Below are 18766 nucleotides of genomic sequence, written 5' to 3'. Positions count from 1 at the left end.
ACATCATAACCTGCAGCACTCTATCAGACATAGCTGAACATGAGAGAGCACAGGGGAGGCAGATAAGCTTCGAGTACTCAAGCAGAAAACTGTCCTTGAAATAATGCCAACCTAAGTCTGAGTCTCCCCTCAACAAAGTGTCAAGGTTATTTATACTGAGACTATGTAAACAACTTTTAATGCTTATTTATAATAAGCAATAAAGCTATCCAGGAATTATCTGTCATTGGTGCCACAATAGTTAAAACAGCTATTAGTCATTTCAGATTGCTCTGTTCTCTTTTATTGACGATATTATTTTTAGGGCTCTCAAGTGATTAAAAATGAACTGCGATTAATAGTGTCATTAAAATCACAATTAATTGTGCGATTAATTGCACAATTAAAACAATAATAGAATACCATTTATTTAAATGTTTTGGATGTTTTCTACATTTTCAAATATATTGATTTCAATTACAATACAGAATACAAAATACATAGTGCTCACTTTATATTTACTTTTGATGACAAATATTTGCACTGTAAAAAATATATATTTAAATTCCTCCATTACAAGCACTGTAGTGTAATATCTTTATCATGAAAGCTGAACTTATTAAATACAAAAAACTGCATTAAAAAATAAAGCAATGCAAAACTTTAGAATCTTCATGGCCACTCAGTCCTACTTGTTCAGACAGTCATTCAGACAAACAAGTTTGGGTACGTTTGCAGGAGATAATGCTGCCTGCTTCTTGTTTTCATATCAACTGAAAGAGAAAATACACATTCACATGGCCCTGTCTTAGCCAGTGTCACAAGATATTTACATGCTAGATGCAGTAAAGATTCGTATACCCCATGGGGCTCGTCTACACTGGCCCCTTTTCCGGAAGGGGCATGTTAATTTCAGCTATCGTAGTAGGGAAATCCGCGGGGGATTTAAATATCCCCCGCGGCATTTAAATAAAAATGTCCGCCGCTTTTTTCCGGCTTTTAGAAAAGCCGGAAAAGAGCGTCTACACTGGCCCCGATCCTCCGGAAAAAGCGCCCTTTTCCGGAGGCTCTTATTCCTACTTTGAATATTTTTGATATTTAAATCCTAGGCTTCATTTGAAAGTTCGATTGCCTACATTAGCCACCCTAGTTCAAACTAGGGGGCTAGTGTAGACATACCCTAAGGCAGTGGTCCCCAACGCAGTGCCCGTGGGCACCATGGCACCCACCGGGCCATTTCTGTGCGCCCGCCGACTGATCGGGGCCGGCCCCGCCCCCAGGCGTGCAACACAGGGGCGGCGCCAGCCCCAGGCATGCAGCACAGGGGTAGCCCCGCCCCCAGGTGCATGGTGCATGGGCTGTGCCGGCCCCGGGAACGCGGCGTATGGGCTTCCCTGCCCCTGGGCACGTGGCACAGGAGCAGCACTGGCTCCAGGAGAACGGCGCATGGGCGCTGCCGGCTCCTGGGCGCACAGCACAGGAGCGGCGCCAGCTCCAGGCGCATGGCATACAGGCAACCCCACCCCTAGGCGTGCGGCATAGGAGTGGCGCTGGCCCCAGGAGTGTGGCGCATGGGTGGCGCTGGCACCAGGCATGCGGTGTGTGCGTGACCCCGCCCACAGGCACATGTGAGGCCCTGCCCCCGGGTGCCTGGTATGTGAAAGACCCTGCCCCTGGGCGCCTGGCAGCCCCAAAAGGTTGGGGACCACTGGTAAGGTACTACAAGACTACTCATTGTTTTTAAAGTTACAGACTCAGGCTACGTCTAGACTATAAGCCTTTTTCGAAAGAATCTTTTTCGAAAGAGGCTTTTTCGAGAGAGCATCTAGACTGCAGCCACTTATTTCAAAAAAGCAAGCCGCTTTTTTGAAAGAGAGCACCCAGGCAGTCTGGATGCTCTCTTTTGAAAGAGCCCTGTTTGCATTCTAGAACGCCTTTTTTCAAAAGAGCACTTTCGAAAAAAGGCGTTATTCCCCATAAAATGAGGTTTACTGCGGTCGAAAAAACCGCTGTGTTCTTTCAATTTAATTTCGAAAGAATACGGTGGCAGTCTAGACACAGGGGAAAGTTTTTCGAAAAAAGGCCACTTTTTTCGAAAAAACCCTGTAGTCTAGATACACTCTAATATGGCTACCCCTTTGAGTTGTAAAATAACCTTTTTGTCTTAGCGGTTGATTGAACAAGAAGTAGGACTAAGTGCACTTGTAGGTTCTAAAGTTCTGCACTGTTTTTTTTACATAATTTCACTCAAAAACAAATCTACATTTGTAAGTTGCACTTTCATGTTAAAGAGATTATACTACAGCAGGGTTTTTCAAACTTCAGGTCACAACTTGTCTGGGTAAGCCATTGGCAGGCCGTGAAACACTTTGTTTACCTAAGCGTCTACAGGCACAGCCATTTGCAGCTCCCATTGGCTCCAGTTCACCATTCCTGGCCAATGGGAGTTGCAGGAAGGAGCTATAAAAGCTGCCACCTTCCACAGGCTGTCACAGAGTCAGAGAAACTGGACGCAAGCAGGACCTGAGGGGGCATGGCCAAACCATGCAGTTCCAAAATTTGGATCTTCCTCCATGTACTGCACAGAGAGAAAAGCATCAAGATATCAAGAACTATGGGTGGCATTGAGCTACAGAAAGAGTGTTTAAAATGTAACGTCTAAAACAACTTTACCAAGAATCACTTGGTGAGCCTTCTTCAAAGCGAGTATTGCCTACTGTTTCCAATTCAGTCAACAAAAACTGCACAATTAAGTTATTGCTTTTCTTCTTTTTAATTTCCATCTGGTAAATTTTTTCAATTCTGCAACAGAAACAAGATAAATTTTGGTAGGACTATAGTAAATTCTAAAGACAGGTACAAAATTCATTTTGCTTTTTTATAGCAAATTCACAACAAAATAGGGATTGAGATGGCTTTTTATGACTTATTCCGTTCTAAGAACACAGAATTCTTTGTCAAACCACTTTTCATTTGGATAGGCCTTGAGCAAACTCAGCTTTTAATAGTCCAAAACGCCAAAACAAATAAGGCAAGACCTGGCTAAACTGAAGGAACAATGATAGTTCTAAGGTCCTTTGTCTTATTAAAACACAGTAGAATATTTCTCAGAAGGGTAGCTGTGTTAGTCTGTAACTTTAAAAACAATGATCGGTCCCTGTGGCACCTTAGAGACTAATAGGTCATGAGCTTTTGTGGGTAAAACCCACTTCATCAGCTTTATCACTTCATATTTTTGCTCATCTCTAAAGTACCACAGAACTGCTCGTTGTTTTTAAAATAGAATATTGTTAAGCAATCCAACCTTTCCTTTGGTAACACACATTCATTTCTAAAATCTTAGTCATGAGGGATCAGACATCAAAAAACCAGTTAATTCTCATTATTTTCCCACTTGAATTTTGATATGATTTTAGTACCAATCATCTGAAGAATCCCTAGAACTAGAAACTGAATGCTTTATTAGCATCTCAAAGCTTGGAATATCAGCTTCCAAATCTTTAAAGAATTAAATTCTCCCCCTAGATAGGTCTCACATGAGGCCTATAGCACCACTGAAATCCCCCACAAGGCCTATTTTGAGGGGTTGTGCTATGTATAGACCTTGTGCTGGTCTTTTGCTCAGGGATTAATTTTACCCGTTTTGCTGGACCAATATCTGTTTTCAAGGCCTGTAAACTTTTCCATTCACTAGTCCTACGTGGCAAAGAAAATGCTTTGGTCCCAGCCATTTTTGTTCAATTCTTGTCCTCTTTGAGACATCCAACTTTTTTTTTTTTCAATGAAGACACCTGTGTGCTAAGAAGTAGTTTGAATCCAACAACTCAAATCACACAGGGTAGTTAATAGCCATTTTAATGATTTATTATTGTAGGGGGAAGGGTTAAAAGGTTTGAGTCAGCCTGCTTCACACCTGCCAGGTGTGAACTATAAGACTGGCCCAGCCTGCACCTTTCCCCCTTTGTTTTAAGGACACACCTAAAGCAGACTCCCTGAGGAGACTTTTCTTTTGCTAGTCCAGTGAAAGCTGGATTCATTTGCCAGTCCAGCTGGTGGCTAAAGAGTTGAAATCACTGAGAGCTGAAATCACTGGTTTGGCTGAGAGCCAGACCTATTGCAGCCAGTGAAGTGGCGGTGACCAGTGGCGTGGCATGGAACGGCGGCAGGCGAGGAGTAACCACCAGCGGCGGCAGCAGACAAGGAGCGGTGGCAGGCGCCCAGCGGAGCATCCAGTGGTGTGGGATGAGACAGCTGGTGGAGCGTGGCAGAGTTTCGTATAAGGTGCCCCCATCTATCCCCCCACCCCTATTTCTACCCAGGTTGGGAGGTGAAACCCTGTGGGTGAACTTTGGGACTCTGGGTGGCACGGACCAGGGACAGAGACTTTTGGGGTGTCGGACTCTTTGGACTTCGGGCGATTCTTGGCGGAGGGGGGGGGGGAGAGCTTGGCTCATGTTTGGGTTATGAACTCTGTTTGTGATGTTTTCCCCAAATTAATGCCGTGTGACTCCTCTCTCTGTTTCATTAAACGTTTCTTTCCTACACTCAGACTCAGTGCTTGTGAGTGGGGAAGCATTGCTTCTCAGAGGCACCCAGGGGTGCGTGAATTTCCCAGATTACTGGGTGGGGGCTCGAGCCAGTTCTATGTGAGATGGACCCCAAGATATTGAATCCAGCCCTGGTTACTGCCAGGCCTACCCGGCAGAAGGGTTACATTATTTATTTCTAGGAGATGTTCTTGTGACTTATGGCTCATGAGGCAGTCCAGCATTTCTACCTCCATCTCTCCAGTGATACATTTTTTGCTCCACAATAGTCTGTGTCCATGACAATAGCATCTCTTTCAATGGTTTTATGTCAGCTGTTGTCCTGCTCTTTTTCTTCTTCTGGCAAGTGGTATCCAGCCAAGGGTTTGTCTAGAAACTTTTTTTAAAAAATCTGCACGTGTTCAAACCACTTCAGCCTTCTTTCTTGAATCACAGACTCTGAAGTTTGTGCTTGTGGGATAAAATAACCAAACACCAACTACTCTCAGAAAACACTGCTGATAAAATGCATTTAGTTTTCTGTTATGGGTTTCTAGCATTTGCCATATTTCAGTATCACCTGTAAAGTCAAGAGTTTGAAATTTTCTTTTACTCCTCATAAGTCTTGTATCTTCCTTTGATGTTGTTTGGAAATCTCCCTAACATCCTCAGCCATGAAGAGTGAAGCAAAGAATTTAGTGTCTCCACAATGACCTTCCTATATAGGTGGCCCCTTTCCCAAAAGTTTCCCCAGTTCCTAATATATCTAAACCCTTCCTCCATACGTCATCCTCTCATCCACACATTGAGACTCTGAGGTTCTACATGCCTACCTGGCCCTGCGCGTGGAACTGAAAGTATTTCAGAGAATGCTACATAGGGGTCCTGGATTTTAATCTCTTTCCCAGCAGCCTAAATTTCTGGCCTCCAGAACCTCTCTCCTACCCTTCCTTATGTCATTGGCACCTACACATACGAGCACTACACATAAGTCTATCTAGATGTCTCAAGAGATTCGCAACCTTCACACCAGGCAGGCATGTCACCATACAGCTCTCCCGATCATCACAAACCTAATGGTCTATGTTTCTAATGATCAAATCCCCCATTACTAACACCTGTCTTTTCCTAATGACTGGAGTTCCTTCCCCTGGAGAGGTATCCTCACTGCGAAAGGATATCACAACATCATCTGGAATGAGGATCCCAATTATGGGGTGGTTTCCCTCTGCTCCAATTGAATGTTCTCCTTCCATGAGTCTTTTGCCCTCCTCAACAGCACAGGGCTGTCTGACTGGACATGGGACAGTTCCTCAGTGTCCCAGAAAACCTCATCTACTTACCTCTCTGCCTCCCTTTGCTCCTCCAATTCAGCCACCTTGGCCTCCAAAGCCTGTACGTGGTCTCTGAGGGCCAGGAGCTCCTTGCATTGAATGAACATATAAGCCCCCCGTCCATAGGGCAGGTAATCATAAATGTTACATTGGGCGCAATAAGCAGGATAACCCCCATTCTGCTGCTGGGCTTCTGTCCACTTTCTCTCCTACAGATAATTAAATTCTCGATAGGGTTTTTACTTAAATCAGGTAGTTTTGGTTTTAGTTTAGTTTAAAAGTTTTAAAGAATGCCAAATGTATCTATTCCCTTTAAACACCCCCTCTTAGCTCCCTGTTAGCTGCTCCTGTTCACTAAGCTCCCTGGTCACTTACTAGTGGGCTTTATACAGCCCTGGCCTTCTGGTAGCCCCCGCACCCTGGTTAAGACTTGACCAATGAACAGAGGGTTATAGATTTCAAATCCTCAGTAAGAAGCTTATAGCTTCCAACTGCCGGCCTCAGCACATGGTCCTTCAAACAAACAGCTCAGCACATGGATCTCCAAACAGACAAACACAAGATCAGCACACAGTCTTTCAGGCAACCAGTAAGTAACCCCCAGTACAGCCAGCTACTTCTACAGACAGCCACTTAGCCCAATGATCCCATAATTGCTCCTCCTTCACCTGAAGAGCTCCCTCATGAAACTCCCTGTTAGCTGCTTCTATTTGCTACGCTGTACTTCATCTATGCTCATGTTAATTATGTTCAACAGTATACTATAGAAAACTTGTCTGTGTTCTAAAGTAGTTTTTTTTCCTTGCCAGTTATTATGCACCCTTAAGTTGCCTTTCTTTGGTAATTTATAGAATACATCTTTCTTCTGATCTCCTAGGCAGAACTCTTTCCCTCAAATCATATTATAAAATTAACAAATTTAAAATGCTACCTGTTTGATCCTCAGTTGAAATACATGTAACACAGACTCCAAATCCTATTATCAATTACTTAAATTACCATGCCCCCTCTCAGTGAGTTAGAATGCATACATATTTCAAATTTCAGCTCTTATACAATTCACTATACATACTCATCTAATTTTCTGTTCCAGAATGTTATCCTTTCCCTCATGGCATCTAATTTCATAAAGAACTTTCTCTCAAGATTTGACTCCTCACTGACTTCATCCGCGTTCTCACTATCATCAATTGATTTTTCCATTTCCAGCATTTTATTCTTAATAGATTTGTTGCTCTGTATTTGTCTTGATGTCTGTAGCAATGCAAGTTCACGTTCCAGCTGTAAAAAAAAAAATACATTAGGATTCAAATGCAATAAGTGAAGATATGGTTGAAAAATACAGTATTTGTTTTTCCACAGAAGATAAGCCTTCTAGCTATATACAGTAAAACTCCAGTGGTCCGGCGCCATCTGGAACCCGGAACTGCTCCGGGCAGCTGGACAATTGGAGCTACTCTGCCCCCGGCTTCCCCAATTCAGCCGCTGCTGAAACAGACCAGCGGCTGACTCTGCGAAGTTGGGGGCAGAGAAGCTCTGCCCCGGGCTTCCCGGAGTCAGCCGCTGGTGAGTTTCAGCAGCGGCTGACTTGGGGACGCTTAGGTCAGAGCAGCTGGGGTGCTTCCGCATTGGTCCCGCAGCGCCGAGGGGCGCACTCCCCCCACTCTACCCCAGATACCTCATAGCCCCCCCCCCCCATCTGACATATCTGATAATCTGGTACCACCTGGGCCCTAAAGGTGCCGGATTATCAGAAGTTTACTGTACTACAAAGTGACTGTGAAAATATTTACCAGAAAATTAATTTAATAAAGCAATAATTTTCTTTTTTTAATGGCATTAACATTTTCTTGTTTATTTAGTGAAATAATTCTGCAATTTGTAACAAGTTACTTGGAACAAGTAAAAACATGCATCGAACAAGGCTTCAGTAATAAGAGATCGTGCAAAGTTGAAACTCCCACTTATTCAGAACTAAATACATATCTGGCCTATAGTAAATTATATTATAATCAAGAATACAAGACAATGATTTCCTGATAAACATTCAAATTTAAACACAGTAGTCTTCCTCCCTTTCTTGTTGGATATCTTCAGCTGTTATGGACCTTTATCCCCTTATATTGTCATGTCTATGAGGTTATGAAAAATATTTCATTTGAATTTGATACCCATGACCTAGAATTAGGAATGTTGAGGGCAGGCTCTGTACAATTTCCCCCACTTAGGGCTTGAAACTGGAGTGTATAGAAAAGGCGGAGAGGGGATATGCTCAATAGGGGTACATGCAACAATTGCATGTTCTATTAAAAGATAAACCCACTCTTTACTTTGAGCTAATCTCTGCAACAACACACACCTTTTGTCATGGGCACTCAGCACTGAGAAGGATGTGGGTTGAAGACGTAAAACCATGCTCATTTTAGAGCAAAGGGGCCAACCTTAGCTCTAGTCTAATGAGGTGCCCAATACTTATTGGAGGGTGGGGGAAATCAGTACTTCAGCAGAAGTAAAGCTAGGGTTACACTGCTCCATTACTAACCAAGATGGCAAATAGCTCCACTTTGACCTGAGCATGCTCACTGACTTTTCCAATGCACCAGGCTGAAATCTTAGCCTTGTTGATTTCAATGAGGCCAGGTTTTCATCCCTCTCACTATCCCCCATCCACGATTGAACCCTTGGCACTACAATGCTGACATACAATTTCCTTGCCATTGCAATCCAGGAGGTCTTTAGAGCAGCACTACAACTGAGATTTAGGTAAAATCATCTTAAATGAAATTCATGCCTGTATTATGGGATGGCACATGTATCATGTAAGTAACAACTGAGTCCTCAACATAGGGTTTGAGTAAGAGGCTTTGTGCTGGCCCTCTGCAAAAGGAGGAATTTTACCTTTTGTGCAGAAATTAGTTGAAAAATTAAGGGTCCAAAAATTCTTTAGAAATGAAAACATTTCCCTCTTATTTTTAGCATTAATTTTAGCATTTTAGACTTAAATTGTGTAGTGATTTCATGTTGAGTTGGCGTTTTTATTTGAAAGGTTGCAAACACACTTTTATCATTCAAACCGCACTGCAGTAGAAACAGAGGACCACCTGCCACTGAGCATAATATACTGTAAACTGACCAGTGAATGCAACTATGTGATAGGAGATATCATACAGGTGCACTCATTCTGTGAACTAACTTGTTTATTGTGTGGCAATGAGAGTGGGAGTTGTGTGTGGGGGTGGGTGGGTTGTTTTGGGGGGGGGGTTCAACTTTTCAGTTCAATTAAAAAGAAGATAGGAATAAAAGCAAAAAATACTGAAATGAAACTTCTTGAAATTTTTGTTTCAGGACTAATGATTTCAGCATAGCATACTATCAGCGAAAAGAGACTGCTCATTTAATCACATTTTTGAAGAAGTACATTTCATTTTGCAACTTTTGGAGGACATGGGAACTTTTAGCTCACAATATTTTGGTAGACACCTGAAAGCTGGACAAGTTTACAACTAGGTCTACTACACATCTGGAAACAAGACGACAGGCTTACCACTCACCAACTAAGAATCTGATCCAAAGCCTGATGAAGTCACAGAAGACTTTCATGTCAAAATCATGCTGAACTTTTTGTGATACTATGAATATTTACACCAAGATTTTCAAACCTCATTGCCTGAAGTCAGGCTCATAAACCCACATTTAAAGGCCTAAATAAGTGCATTGACTTTCCAAAGTACTCAGCACCCTGTGAAGAGGTGTCCACCCCACACTGGCAAAGGGTTAAAAATGGCCCTAAGGAGGTTGCACAGAGTGCTGAGCACTATGGAAAATGGGTGCTGGGAGCAGCCAATCTGAGAGAGGTTGCCAGAAGCTGCCAATCAGGACCCAGCAGGTCTATATAAAAAGAGCTATGGGGCCTAAGGCAGTCAGTTGCTACTAGGAGCCCAAAGAAAAGAACTGGGCTCCTAGAGGCTGCAGGAGAGTAATACCTCAGACAGGGCAGCTGCTAGCAGGTACTAGGGGAGCTAGAGAGGTACCTCTTGGCTAGCTGCTGGGCCCTGAAGGCTTGAGGCCCTGAGAAGAGGGCAAAGAAAGTCTGGGAGCATGGGGAAGTGGCCCAGGAAATGCAAGCAGCACTGGTGAGAAGTTAAGGAGAGGCCGTAGGAGTTATAGGGACTCTGGGCTGCGAGCCAGAGTCGTGGGTGGGACTGGGTCCCCACCATTCACTAATTGAGATCTTCCCTCTCCCTAAAAGAAATCTGATGAGGTTCAACAAGGACAAGTGTAGAGACCTGCACTTGGGACGGAAGAATCCCAAGCATTGTTACAGGCTGGGGACCGAATGGCTAAATAGCAGTTTAGCAGAAAAGGACCTGGGGATTACAGTGGATGAGAAGCTGGATATGAGTCAACAGTGTACCCTTGTAGCCAAGAATGCTAATGGAATATTAGGGTGCATTAGGAGGAGCATTGCCAGTGTAACCCACACATCTAGGCTGTGTCTACATTGACAAGATTTTGCGCAAAAGCAGCTGCTTTTGTGCAAAAACTTGCCATCTGTCTACACTGGCCGCGAGTTCTTGCGCAAGAACACTGACGTTCTAATGTAAGAAATCAGTGCTTCTTGTGCAAGAACTATGAGGCTCCTGCTCAGGAATAAGGCCTCTTGTGCAAGAGGCCAGTGTAGACAGGCAACATGAATTTTTTGCTCAAGAAAGCCCGATGGCTAAAATGGCCATCGGAGATTTCTTGCACAAGACAGCATCTACTCTGGCACGGATGCTTTTGCGCAAAAGCACATCTCTTGCGCAAAAGCACATGCCAGTGTAGATGCTCTCTTGCGCAAATACTTTAATGCAAAAACTCTTGTGTTAAAAGTATTTGCGCAAAATCTTGCCAATGTAGATGTAGCTAGTGTGGTTACTGAGCAATGCAAGTGGTACCGAGACCACAGCAACAGCTAACATCAAGAGACCTCTACAGCAGGGGCTGGGAGCCAGCTGGCTTTTAGTTCAGAGCGTAGAGGCTCCTCTACTCTGCTTCAGAGGTCCCAGGTTCAAATCCGCTTGGTGGCGGTTATACCGGCAGATCCAGAGAAGTGATTATTCGCTTTTATTCGGCTCTGGTGAGGCCACATCTGGAATAGTGTTTTCAGTTCTGGGCCCCCCACTATAGAAAGGATGTGGATGCATTGGAGAGGGTCCAGCAGAGGGCAACCAAAATGATTAAGGGGCTGGAGTGCATGACTTATGAGGAGAGGCTGAGGGATTTGGGTTTGTTTAATTGGGCAGAGGCGGGGGGGGGAAAGATTTGATAGGAGCCTTCAACTTCCTGAAGGGAGGTTCCAAAAAGGATGGAGAAAGGCTGTTCTCATTAGTGACAGATGGCACAACAAGGAGCAATGGTCTCAAGTTACAGTAGGAGAGGTCTAGGTTGGATATTAGGAAAAACTATTTCACTAGGAGGGTGGTGAAGCACTGGAATGGCTTCCCTAGGGAGGTGGTGGAATCTCTATCCCTAGAGGTTTTTAAGTCTCAGCTTGACAAAGCCCTGGCTGGGTTGATTTAGTTGGGATTGGTCCTGCTTTGGGCAGGGGGCTGGGCTTGATGATCTCCTGAGGTCTCTTCCAGCTCTATGATTCTATAAAAAGGAGAAAACACAAATAGCAACATGGTCCAAGGATCGAATCAGGAAGAGGATGCTACAGTACTTGGGCTGAGGCAGATCTGCAGATGTTGATGGTGATGGGCAAGGTATCACCGAGAGAGGATGTGCCAGCTAGCAGAGCTAATCCCTGTGACCTCCAGCAGAAGGCATCGCACTGGTGAATGAATTCTGTGAACACCCACAATACTTTTAAAATCAGGTCATTTATTTAGGTTCCTAAATATTGATTTAAGAGCCTTGACTTTCAGCAAGAAGTGTGAAAATCTTCATCTAGGAAATTTACAAACTAGTCTATCATGTTTGATTACATCAGGCACATAACTCTTCTTCACTCTTTAGGTCTAGATTAAAGCTTCTAGGTTACTCCACCATGATAGCTGACTCAAGACTGCATGAAAAATAGCTAGAGGATCCAATTAACATTAACAACTTTAACCACTGACATATGAGAGAGTAAAAATAACCTTCCCCTTATTGCATTGTAAAAATAGCTCCTAAAAGTTACATTTCCATTAAACTGCACTATTCAGGAACAAGTCAGTCCTATGAGCATCAAAAATCCAGACAGTCTAACTATTCCTTTCTGTGCAATTTAAGAGTACAAATCCCTGATCAAAATACTAAAAACATTTAGATATATGTAAGAAGCAAAAAGGCTGGATTATTTTTAAATAGGCATATTTAAAAATAGCTAACTCATGGTACAAAGACTTATTATAAAGTAAAAAGAGTGTAGACTGCAAAAGAAAAATGTTTTACTGTTTAGGATTATCTGGGACAGCAACAAAATCTGTAACTCATTAACTTATTGCTTGTACTGTATTTAAAGAATAGGAAGATAACATTTTAGCCTTAAAATTAGAAACTGCAACTTGAGCACAGCCTGTTGAGGATTACTGAAACTGCAACACAAGTAATTGTTCTTAAATAGAGTTTAGGTATTTGAATAAACAACAGGGCCTTCTTACGGTAAGTTTTCCAATGAGTTAATCAACCAATCAGTCCCTAAGAACATTGGCTATATTCTGCACTCAGTCACACTGCCCAACCCAAATGGGTATTACTAAAGGCAGGATTTAGCCACATCTACTATATATTTGAGAGACTGTCTGTCCATCCATCGCATCTGATTATTCTAGAACTCCACCTAAATGGTAAGAGCTAGGACCATCAGTATACCACTTCCTCTTATCATTACTTAAAGCAAGGTATGGGTTTGGTTGTGCCAGGAAAACTGGATGTGCTTAGAATGGGACTTCTCATAAAATCATACATAAAAGAGACAATCATCAGGCAGGCAAAAGGGGCTGGCTGGGTGCACATCCACACATACATCCAGGAGTGTCCCAGCCGCCCATCTCCCAGAGGTGCGTCTACACAGAAATTATTTTGGAATAATGGCCGTTACTCCAAAATAATTATGTGAGCTTCTACACAGCAATTCCATTATTTTGAAATAATTTCAAAATAACAAATGGCTTATTCTGAATTCTATAAACCACATTCTACTAAGAATAATGCCTATTCCAAAATAGCTATTTCGAAATAAGGAGTGTGTAGACGTTCAACTTCTGCTATTTTGAAACAGCCCCTTACCAGGGCCATTCTAAGTTATTCCTCCTGGGGCTTTAAATCGAGATAGCACATCTACATGGGAAGCCTGCCGAAGACTAATTTTGAGGCTTCCGGACAGTGTAGACGTGATATTTTGAAATAAACTATTTCAGAATAACTATTCTGGAATAGCTTATTCTGAAATAACTGTGCAGTGTCGACGTAGCCCAGGTGTCCTTTAGGGAGGGCAAAAGTGGAGTTGAAGCTTCCACCACCCCAATTCGTACGGGGACATAAGTGGTTGTTTCTCTTCATCGTGGAGCAAGGGGAAAGTGCACAGGTTGCTGCATTGCTCACTTTGCTTGTGGAGTGCAAGGGGCAGACTAATCTCTTCCTGCTCCAGCCAAGGTTATGCATTCCTCCCCCAGCTATGCCCATGGGTGCTACAGCAGCCATAAAGAGTTGCTTCTCACCTAGCCCCAGGCTTCTGTGCTGAGAGGGGGCTGGAATAATCCTTTCTCCCCAGAGTAGCCTGCATACTGAACCCCTCATTCCTAGCTCCACCCCAGAGTAATAATTTAAATGAAGCATGTATATTTTCAATGTATTTTCAAAAAACAAAAATTGAATTAAGGAACCGAGCAACGCCAATTAAATCTTCTAGTAAGCTTATAAAAGAATTTCTTCATCCTAAACCGTATCTCCTCCCACAATAGACATTAACATTTCTTACAAAGGATGCATATTTTTGTTGATGTTTAAAAGTATTTAAACTTACATGTTTCATGTTGCAGCTGAACAATTTTATGCGATCTTCTGGCAATTTCTGAAGTTTCCATTTTCTTTCTTTTAGCTTTTCAAGTTCCTCATTGAGCTGCCTATGAACACTCTTTACACGCATATTATAGTACATTATCTTTTTCATCACTGTAGCCTTCCAGTGTCAGGAAAACAGGACAAGTTATTTGCCAGAATAAAGTTAGCAAAATATGACTGTTACCACATGCTGTTTTCTAGCAATTCAGCAAACTCGTGACATTACATTTTATATTTGATTGGCTCCTACAATTAACATTTTAAAATAATCATATCAGGTACTCGATTTTTATGGCATTGTAAGAGCTTCATTCATTTCATTTTGGGGAGGTTGTTTTCATTTTCTTTGTGATGTTCCCAGTGCACTTAAATGCAGTATTGTTTCAATCAGCACTGCGTTAATGAATGCACAGTAGGGAATCTTTAGTATGCACCAAAATAAATTACATGGACCAATTAATACACAGTATGTTTGTACATTTAAAAAAATCACACCTGTAGCTCTCATTACTACTACACATGGGCATGCTCTTAGAGACAATTCACTATTTCCAGGGTTTTTCCAATGTTTATTGGAAAAACACTGATTTAATTTTTGTAGTATCTGGGATGTTTCATCAGTATTTATTGGTTACAGCTGAAACATCAGAAGCCCTCGATATTGTATGCTGTTAGGTTAGCAGAGTTCAATTTTTACTTTCTTATGATTTCAATTGATTTGTAAGCATTTTTTCTATTTTTATCATTTTAAAGTTTCTCAGTTGCAGAAAATATGTGGGATAGACAATAGTGGAGGCCAGACAATTATTTAATGATTATATACACTGACATTCAAAGAGTGAAAGCTTTATAACCATTAAAACACAAGTGCTCAACATCATGTCAAAATATACAAAAGAAATATCCTTAAATCGAACCCTAAGTTCCTTAAGCAGCATTTTACTTAATTTGTCTAGCTGTAATTCATCATTCTTATCAACAAAAATATTTTTCTCTCTCTGTGTGCTCGCGCGTGCTTTAACTGACATTTACCAATAAAAATCTAATCCTTCCTAGCCTATATATTGCTATTAGATGACTTGTCTTCAAGTTAAAACATTATAGTTGTTTAAGAATGGTTTTAAAAAATGAAAAATAAGAGGGTTTTTTGTCCATTTCTAAGGAGAGTTAAGCTCGACATATTTGATTTTTAAAACCACTTTACTTGGATAGGATCATAATCAGCAGTAGCTTCATAACAGGATGAGCCACATAGAAAGGGGAGGACAGAACTTAAGGATTTGCTAGAAAGACTATATGGAAACAGTATATGAAAACACTAATAAGCTTTTTTATTTTTAAAACAATGTCATGCTTGATTTTCAGTTCACCTTCTTGTAGTTATTGCTATTCTATGAACTGTAATCTGTTTACAGAATACAGATGATAAAGATTGCCTTTATAGAAGTATTAGATTCTTTAAATAATGAAAAAAATATATAAAAAGGACTTGCAATCAATTTTCAAAAGAAGGGAATGGCTTCTACCACTACAATAACATTGCCTCTCACCAACGAAGAAAGGTGGCCAATAATACAAACCTCAAGCATTCAAAAATCATGAGCTGGGCCTTCTAAAATCATGAGATTAACAGTAATAATAAAGACTGTCCTAATTTCTTTGCTTTCAGGTTCTGTTTGTTTAGGTTTTATGTTTTTTCTCCTCATGTGTAGTAGAAACTTACTTTTAAAATTAATGCTGAGATTCTTTCATAATCATTCACTGGATATTGTGAGACTCATGATAAAAATCTCAAAAGCTGGCAACACTGCATGGTATTCATTTTGATATGAACACCTCAATTTTGTTGGCTGAAAGACAGATCTTGGGCAGTGGAGGTGTATCATCAAAAACTAAGATAAACAGGAAAAGCGGTCACAAATATTGTTGGAATAGCCATGTGGTGAAAATTTTACCCTTACCTCTGCCAGGACCTTGATTTGTTTTTCAGACACATCATATGTATCCAGCCTTTCAAGCTGAGGCATATGATACAGCACATGTGTAGCATAATTACAGAGAAGACAAATGGGGTTGGGGTCATACTGAGGATCATTCAGACTCAAATCTTTTAAATGAGGTAGGCTTGCTAAATTAGTGAGTTCCTGGAAAAAACAATAAAAATGGTAAATCAATAACATATTGATGATCTTTATTTCAATAAGTCTGCAGTACAGCATGAAGGCAGGTCATTACTTTTAATTACTAAGAGGATATATGCAACAGCAGAGGGAGCAAAATCAGGCAGATCTGGGGTAGTATTAAAGGAGTATCTGTATTGTTCTCTTCTTCTCCCAGTCCCCAGAAAAGCAACCTTTCATGGACTTTATTGGGATCAAGCTCCATACAGTGGAGAGAGACAAATAGGAACTGAGGAGTGGTCACTCTCTGTGGCAGCATATTCCCCAAACTTGTGAATTGTAGCAGGCAGTAGTTAACCCTGTACCATTAACTTACCTGTTTTCCCCTTGGTGTTATGGTACCAATACTCCAAGGCCATTTTCAACTGGTTGCAGTGAATTTACATGTTACAGGGAGCTTAGGGTCTGGCTACATAAGTTCAAAATCAGAGAGTTACTTGTCTTGTTGATGTCTGAATCCAAGCTACTGACCTGATAGCAAGCCCTTTTCAAGGTAGTGAAACAGACATCTGAGACCAAGAAAATCCAGAAAAAGAAAGTCAACCCAGGTATATCTTGTCAACCTGCTCAAGGCCAGGAAAGGAAAAGACAACGTCCTCATAGCCCTGTTCCCTCCCAAACCTGAACTTGGGCTGAACTATGTCCCAATGCCTAGAGGGAAGGATCTGCAACCCAATCGAGAGCAGTAAGTATACTAGTTATTTGAATCCTTCCCCTGAGGTGTGTTCAGTGGTACTGGGTGGACACACCTGATGTTTCATCATATAGATGCTGACTCCAGGCAGATGGTACATGAGAGCCTACAGCCACTCCCAAACAGAATGTGGGAGAGCCATGTTAGAACTAAGAATTGCTGAAGAATCACACAGTGAATGGGGAAGACCCATTGTGTTAATGCCCAAACAGAATAGGCTGATGTGGTTCTATATTGATTTCTGAAAGATGAAAACAATTTTAAAGTTTGATATACGCCTCATGCTAGGGTTTGGCAAGGTGCTGCGAGGACTGGGGGCTGCTAAACATATAACTGCCCTTGACTTTATGAATGGATATTGGCAGATTCTCTTAACAACTGAAATTAAAGAAAAAACACCTTCTCCACCACTTACAAACTCCATGGATTTACTACCACCTTTCAGCAGTTAATGGACAGAGTACTATGACCATATTGATTGTATGCTGTTGCCTAACTGACTGTATTGTCATCAACCGTATGAAGCATGTTATCTTGGTATTACAGGCTCTTAAGGGGTGGGGTTGATGGCCAACCCAGCTAACTGGCCACTCACCTATTTAGGGTCTACATGGGAAGGCATGCTTACAATCTATCATGGACAAGGTATAAGCCCTAGCGGGCAGCCGCATCCCCTCCACAAAGAAGTTCACTATTTCTTGGGATTAACGGGGTGCTAGCAGTGATTCATTTCAAACCTCACTACCTTTATTGCCCCTTTGATAGACCTGCTTAAAGACCTGAATGCAAAAGAGGCCACTGAACCAAAAAAATATGACAAAATATTTAGAGCACCGTAAGATCAGGTTATCTGGGAACAAGTGCTATTCCACTCAGATTTCTCAAAGGCATTTATCCTGCAAACAGACATGTCATGCTTGAAACTCAACTATCTTAAGATGGAGAGGAAGCTTAAAAGGGAACAACTCCTCTCAGAACAGGGAGTAAGTCAGACCTACCCTAAGAGCTCCTGAACAGCAGTGCCAAATAAATCTATCTATGAGAAAGAAGACAGCCTGTTAGGCCCAGTTGGAGCTGAAAGTTTAGTTGTCTTTTCTTTTGCTATCTTATATTGAACTTGGAGACACAGGGAGACAGATGGTAGGAAGTAACCTAGGAAGGCAGCATCGGGTGCATTCCAGAGTGTCCGACACTGTTGTCTCATAGGGCCCTGGATTGGAAGTCTGAGTGGAGTACAAGAGCCTGGGTTCCCCTACCACTTGCCCTTTGTTGCAAGGAGCATAAATCTCAATTCCATTGCAACCCCCTTGAGTGAGGATAGGGTAAGAACACTGAAAATCCAGTAGTGAAGATCGGCTACATACAAGGGTTTGGAACTAGACTAAAAGCCCTTTCCACTGAGAAGGCTGGAAACTAGACTACCTGGCCCTCTGAGGACTATTACATATCCTTCCCCTCCATCATGTCCCTGTCCCAATCCTGTATCTTTCTCATCCCTAGCTCTTTGTTCCAGTCCCATTCTTCTCACCTATTAGTTTTATTCTCCACTCAGACTCCAATTTCCTCACACACCAGGCTCTCTTTCCTACTCACACTGCCCTTCTCTTCTGGATGCGTATCCGTCTCTATCCCCACTCTTGATTCCAGTTCCTCATTTCACGAGGAGTAACGGTAGTTCGAACTAGGAAGCCTAGTTCGAACTACCTAGTTCGTGCCCCGTGTAGCCGCGTTGCACGGGGTTCGAACCAGCGGGGTTTTAAAAATGGCGGCTCCCCGCTTATGCAAATGAAGCACGGGAAATTCAAATCCCGGGCTTCATTTGCAAGTGCGGTATGCCTACAATACCCCGCTAGTTCGAACTAGCGGAGTAGTGTAGACATACCCTCAGGCATTCTGCAGCAGCCTATCCCTGGGCAGGGTCCAGCTCAGAAGACACCCACAGTAACAAGTATTTCACTCTCACCCCCAAAGCTGCAAGCTAGTCTGTGCAACAGCACCACTCATCTACTCTCCCACTGCCTT

At 42.2% G+C, this 18766-nt stretch overlaps 1 protein-coding gene across 11 annotated transcripts in view; it reads right to left on the bottom strand.

Moving 5' to 3' along the window:
- The window catches only part of LRRC9 (leucine rich repeat containing 9), a 110590-nt gene that overhangs the window by 78523 nt on the left and 13301 nt on the right, over window positions 1-18766 (bottom strand). For all 11 annotated transcript variants that reach the window (XR_012903264.1, XM_075926333.1, XM_075926334.1 and 8 more), the window contains 4 exons: window positions 15832-16014; window positions 13833-13988; window positions 6912-7120; window positions 2653-2781 (listed from right to left, as the gene is read on the bottom strand). Coding sequence is in view for 10 of the 11 variants with exons in the window: in XM_075926333.1 (XP_075782448.1) it covers window positions 2653-2781; window positions 6912-7120; window positions 13833-13988; window positions 15832-16014 (677 nt within the window). In the remaining variant the exon portion in view is untranslated. The remainder of the gene's footprint in view (window positions 1-2652; window positions 2782-6911; window positions 7121-13832; window positions 13989-15831; window positions 16015-18766) is intronic.

This window comes from Pelodiscus sinensis, chromosome 4 (assembly GCF_049634645.1).
Source record: "Pelodiscus sinensis isolate JC-2024 chromosome 4, ASM4963464v1, whole genome shotgun sequence".
Classification (NCBI taxonomy): domain Eukaryota; kingdom Metazoa; phylum Chordata; order Testudines; family Trionychidae; genus Pelodiscus; species Pelodiscus sinensis.
This window is presented reverse-complemented; position numbering and strand designations above follow the sequence as displayed.